Source organism: Borostomias antarcticus, assembly GCF_949987555.1.
Source record: "Borostomias antarcticus genome assembly, chromosome: 16".
NCBI lineage: Eukaryota > Metazoa > Chordata > Actinopteri > Stomiiformes > Stomiidae > Borostomias > Borostomias antarcticus.
The window spans coordinates 8,384,321-8,390,739 of NC_140249.1; the positions used below are offsets into that span (position 1 = coordinate 8,384,321).

A 6,419-nucleotide genomic window follows, 5' to 3' on the forward strand; every position below is an offset into this window, starting at 1 on the left:
TTCTCTAACTGCAGGTTATGAATTCTTCTAGAACACCGAGTTATAGAAGAACCCGTTTAACAGTTATTCAATCTAACAGGATTCCCTGCATGTTCGCAGGATCGCTGCTCTTCCCTGGGTTCAGCGTGTCCTCAGCGCACAGCGTCTGGCTCAGGTGCATCACTAGCATCAATCAATCAATCAATCAGCATGTTGTATAAATGACATGCCAGATCGGACGTCTGTATCAAAGCCAAAAACAGATTCTTTTTAAGGATGAAATAAACAGATATTGCGAAACATCTCTTCTGTCTCTGGGTTATTGTTACCAGTCATTAGTAAATATATATATATATATATATATACATATATATATATGTAATACAATAAAATACACAGACAAATATACTTCCACAGACATATATAGAGACACACACTACACACACACACATTGTCTTGCGATGCAACTCAACAGTTGCAAGGTGAATAGGGACTAAAACCTCACTATGGAGATGACATGTAAAGTAGTCCCAGTCCAAAAGCCTAGTCTGCCATCTGGTACTGAAAACAAAACAAACACAAGTCTACTTATGAAATGAGAAAAGAGAGGGAGTGGAGAGGGGGAGAAGGAGAGAGAGAAGAGAGAGAGAGAGAGAGAGAAAGAGTGCAAAGCAAAAAGTGAAAGGGGAAAGTGCAGCTATTCAGAGGGACTTTGAGCCCCATATATAGCTCCAACTATTTACTCAATGAGGTAATTTCCTTGAGGACAGCGGCAAGGCTACTCATGCGACAGCATTCAACTGTGCATATTTCCTTATCTTCAGAATGACCTTTCCTAATGCTTAGTCTGAGTGATCGTGCTTGAGTCACGCTGCTCTGTGACGCTCGCTGCTCAGCAGTCCCTCAGTGAGCAGCTGTCCACTGGAGAGACCAGTAGAGGGGCTTGGGGAAGAGACCAGTAGAGGGGCTTGGGAAGGAGACCAGTAGAGGGGCTTGGGGAGGACACCAGTAGAGGGGCTTGGGGAGGAGACCAGTAGAGGGGCTTGGAGAAGAGACCAGTAGAGGGGCTTGGGGAGGAGACCAGTAGAGGGGCTTGGGGAAGAGACCAGTAGAGGAGACCAGTAGAGGGGCTTGGGGAAGAGACACCTAGCCTCCATCACACACATTCTGATGTCAGATGGTTGTCAGTGCATGACCAAAATTGTATTTAAAAAATGTTCATTTGCTAAGTAGGCCTTCAATGTTTTACTTCATCATTCCTGAAACTCAAGCCAGCTGTAGTGGTGGGTGTATGCAATTTCTATTGAAAATGCATTAATATGTATGAGTTGCTTTCTGAAAGGGGAGAATAACTTAACTTGGCTGTTACCAAAATGTCACCAACTGGAAATGTGGATGTTCACACCAGCCAGGAATGTACCCAATGTGTGGGCCAAAAAAGCTGATGAGGCCAACAAAACAATACTGTCACAGAGTCAATTCACATGACAGAAAATGTCCCAAAGCTGTGGAATCAAAAAGCTAGTTCAAGTCTTCAGTCTTCATCTCGTCCCTGTCCCATAGCTTCCTGCAGCATTCATACCGTTCATATCAAACTCTATGGTCCATCTTCATAAAGCTTCATAAAGCAGAACTTGCACCTCATGCAATGACGACAGCTCCAACCGGAGTTCCCTCAAACATGAGCAAGATGATCCGTCTCCCTGTCTCTCACAGGCCTGCACTCACTACAGTCAACACTAGTCTCCCTGTCTCTCACAGGCCTGCACTCAACACTACATTCAACACTAGTCTCCCTGTCTCTCACAGGCCTGCACTCAACACTACATTCAACACTACATTCAACACTAGTCTCCCTGTCTCTCACAGGCCTGCACTCAACACTACATTCAACACTGGTCTTCCTGTCTCTCACAGGCCTGCACTCAACACTACATACAACACTAGTCTCCCTGTCTCTCACAGGCCTGCACTCAACACTACATTCAACACTAGTTAGCCCATTTAATTGATAGCCAGATTATTCATAACATCCAAAGGGCCATTCACACTGGCAAAAAGACATCATCCTCATCAGTCTGCTACAGTCTGCCTTTTAAATCTGCAAACATCCAGCAGTGTGAACGCCGTCGCACTGTTCTGGACTGGGACGCAAGAAGGACGGGCTCCCTGGACGCAGAGAGATGTGGATCCAGACCATCTGGGTCACAGCGGTCGGGAGTAAAAGGCCACCTCACTGCACTGCATCCTGATTGGACTTGGGAGAGAGATTGGACTAAACAAGCCCCTCTTGCAGCCTTTAAGATAGGTGATCCAACCCAGTTGACTGAGCAGAATGCAGCAGAATGCAGTCTCATCCCAACAGGCCAGTCAGCTCTCTGCGTCTCAGGAGTCAGCGATAGTTTCCCACCCTATTATTAATGAGGGCTCAATTGATTCTTCCCTTTCATTAGCAGATGACTATTTTGCAGCAATTTGGGGAGAGACCTCCAGAGTCCAGACTGGCACTGAGAGTTTTGCTGTTCTCTTAAGTAGTAGCAGTAAAATTATTTTCAGTGACCAGTAGACAATTAAAAAAGTGTAAATTTAGTCTATCATTGCCATGTTATGTAAAGAAAACAAAATCAGCCATCTTTACCAACGGTTCACTGTGGCAAATCTCTCTCAAGTCATTTAGTGTGATAAACCTCCTAATAAGGGAAGGTTTTAAGCGAGTGAGCCATTTCTTTACGAATGGGCCGCTGTAACTGTGGCAGAGAGGGGGATTGTGTTCAGCATGCTGCTGTAGGCATGTATCCCGCTAGCTCATCACAACCTACGGCAGAATAGGAGCTATCATATTCATTCTGAGGAATGTTGCACAACATGTTTCAGCGAGAAATGCTGAGCAACATTCACATGAACTCAATTACATGTACTTTTTATACTGTGGCCAAATTGTGAAAAAAAACACATAAATTAGCCCAATATAATAGTCCCCGTTCCCATTCCTCTGCAGCGCTGGGAAATAAACCCTCTTTTAGAGCGTCTCTCTACTCTCAGTCATGAGCATGTTCATGATTTCCCTAAAGAACAACCCCATGAACACAAACAACCAGACCAGTGTGGCACAGCGCTATCACTGACATGTTCTGAACATGCTAAAGGAGCTTTCCTACCGAGTCTAGGAGTCTGCTGTGTTTTTGCTCATTGCTCTTCAGCAGAACAGGGCCCTGAGAGTGTACTATGTCTATATTTGAGCACGACAGTGATGGCCACCGAGATAAGCGTGAACAGGAGCTGGACATTCCTGAGACTTCTGGGGATTCCCTCATCATAACTCAACTCCACACAGATAGGCCTACATTGTGTGTACGTGTGTGTGTACGTGTGTGTGTGTGTGTGTGTGTGTGTGTGTGTGTGTGTGTGTGTGTGTGTTGCTGGTCAGAAAGAGCACGTGGAGATGTTAGACTGTGTCTCTGTGAGATACTGCGATGGTAATCCTCAGTACTCTCCATCCTGGCGACAGCGTGAGGCAGATAAACATGGCCTGGGAGAGAGAAGGCTGCAGGCTACAGTCTCCCACACTGTTCACATGCAGGCTACAGTCCCCCACACTCTTCACATGCAGGCTACAGTCCCCCACACTCTTCACATGCAGGCTACAGTTCCCCACACTCTTCACATGCAGGCTACAGTCCCCCACACTCTTCACATGCAGGCTACAGTCCACCACACTCTTCACATGCAGGCTACAGTCCCCCACACTCTTCACATGCAGGCTACAGTCCCACACACTCTTCACATGCAGGCTACAGTCCCCCACACTCTTCACATGCAGGCTACAGTCCCCCACACTCTTCACATGCAGGCTACAGTCCCCAACACTCTTCACATGCAGGCTACAGTCCCCCACACTCTTCACATGCAGGCTACAGTCCCCCACACTCTTCACATGCAGGCTACAGTCCCCCACACTCTTCACATGCAGGCTACAGTCCCCAACACTCTTCACATGCAGGCTACAGTCCCCCACACTCTTCACATGCAGGCTACAGTCCCCCACACTCTTCACATGCAGGCTACAGTCCCCCACACTCTTCACATGCAGGCTACAGTCCCCCACACTCTTCACATGCAGGCTACAGTCCCCCACACTCTTCACATGCAGGCTACAGTCTCCCACACTGTTCACATACAGGCTACAGTCCCCAACACTCTTCACATGCAGGCTACAGTCCCCCACACTCTTCACATGCAGGCTACAGTCCCCCACACTCTTCACATGCAGGCTACAGTCCCCCACACTCTTCACATGCAGGCTACAGTCCCCCACACTCTTCACATGCAGGCTACAGTCCCCCACACTCTTCACATGCAGGCTACAGTCCCCCACACTCTTCACATGCAGGTTACAGTCCCCCACACTCTTCACATGCAGGCTACAGTCCCCCACACTCTTCACATGCAGGCTACAGTCCCCCACACTCTTCACATGCAAACTCAGTCCCCAACACACTTCACACACAAACTCAGTCCCCAACACACTTCACACACAAACTCAGTCCCCAACACTCTTCACACACAAACTCATTCCCCCACACTCTTCACATGCAAACTCAGTCCCCAACACTCTTCACACACAAACTCAGTCCCCCACACTCTTCACATGCAAACTCAGTCCCCAACACTCTTCACACACAAACTCAGTCCCCCACAATCTTCACACACAAACTCAGTCCCCCACACTCTTCAAACTCAGTCCTCAACACTTCACACGCAAACTCAGTCCTCAACAATTCCCATGCAAACTCAGTCCGCAAACTCAGTCCTCAACACGTCACACGCAAACTCTGATCTCTGCAGTTCATATGCAGAAAATAAATATAGTATTTTTGAAACTAGGACTAGGCCTACCCATTCTGTACTCAATACCGCCACATCCTATGCTGACAAGGACACTCACAGGGAAATTGAAGTATTACAGCAGATAAAAAACATTTTAAGCAGTGTTTTTAAGAATTCCATCATATATGATATATTACATGACAAATAAACCTACTCAAACTTAAGAAAGAGATGGAATATCCATCTGAGTAATGGAACTTTAAGTAATAAATAACAAATCAACCAGGCAAAAGTGAAAGCTAAAGACAGAAATACAGTTCCATTTACAGTGACATGAAAATAGCCAATATCCTTCATTTGAGGAGTAATCAGAATGTACTGTGTCATGTAATGGTCAGATATTGCCTGAGGGGGTAGCATCACTAGTAGTGTGCTTAGTGACAAGGGCAATACCTCACATTCCTTCTCTTTTATAATGCCAGATGCCATTTGAATAGACCAACAATGCACAATATAAATTAAGAATGTTGTCATGACAGAGTCTGTCAAATAACATTCCACATTTTATGGGAGGCCAATCAGTCAAAATGCTCCTTTTTTTAAATCATCGTTTACTTATCATCTTGGGGCAAAAACATGAGTCTTCTCTAGCCAGTCCAAAACATGTCACTAAGACATTCGGCATGCCGTCTTGTCCTTGTGCCAAACGACAGTGGACGATGGCATAGGCTAGCCTACACTATGCAAGAGCCAGTTCCTTTCCAGGCGGAAGATGGCTCAACAGTTTAGCCGGAAATAATGTCTCCATAAACAGCCTTCACATGCAGGCTATTCAATAATCCACATAATCGCGAATTGGTCTGCCGTGTAGTGTGCACGTCAAAACAAACGATTCGACCATATTTGTTCAATACACCATCACTTCTTATTATGTCCTTATATGAAAGCTGTACTTAATTTCAGGATATAATTATCACATCGTTGCGACATGTTGCACGTAGTTAGACTGCAGCGAGCATCTAATGACCCAACTACATGTATCCTTCTGTTGACAAATAGCTAGGCTGTCATTGCTATAAACTAGGCTACTGTTTCTGAAGGTGTGTTATTTAGCATCATCAAACTATTGGTGGGGAGGACTTAAACTACTGTAAAGATGACGACTCTGCGTATCAAACGATTGGAATTAGCCAAATCAACAACACAAAAAATAGGTAGGCTACTGAACTATAGAATCGCTCATTCGTTGGAAACCATGGCTATGTGCTTGCGTGCGAGATGAAGTAACAGCGTGGATACAACACAAGGCTATTAATAATTAATACAATAGACTTACCAGTAAACTTTCCAAGTTTATCGCTGATCTGGGGTCTTTTATCATGGCCTCCAGTTTTTTCAACCGGGTTTCCATCCTCCTCTCTGCACCAAACGACATCTCTGCAACTGATGTAGCGCTCGTTTCTACAAATAAGACGAGCCTGGTAAATAGCCTACATTAGTTTACATGAGAAAAGTATTTTTGTTCCTAAGCAATGGCCGTGGGCCTAGCAGCCTCCGACTCGCCGCTCTACTGAAATCGCCTCCCAATTTTAGTGCACAATGAGGAAAGAAAT

At 45.6% G+C, this 6,419-nt stretch overlaps 1 protein-coding gene across 1 annotated transcript in view; it reads right to left on the reverse strand.

The window, feature by feature from the left end:
- rock2a (rho-associated, coiled-coil containing protein kinase 2a) overlaps window positions 1-6,241 on the reverse strand; it is a gene marked incomplete at both ends in the record, with an annotated part of 50,943 nt that extends 44,702 nt beyond the window's left edge. Inside the window, one exon of the mRNA XM_084451185.1 lies at window positions 6,143-6,241. Within this exon, the coding sequence (XP_084307311.1) occupies window positions 6,143-6,241 (99 nt within the window). The remainder of the gene's footprint in view (window positions 1-6,142) is intronic.
- Between the last annotated feature and the right edge of the window lie 178 nt (window positions 6,242-6,419).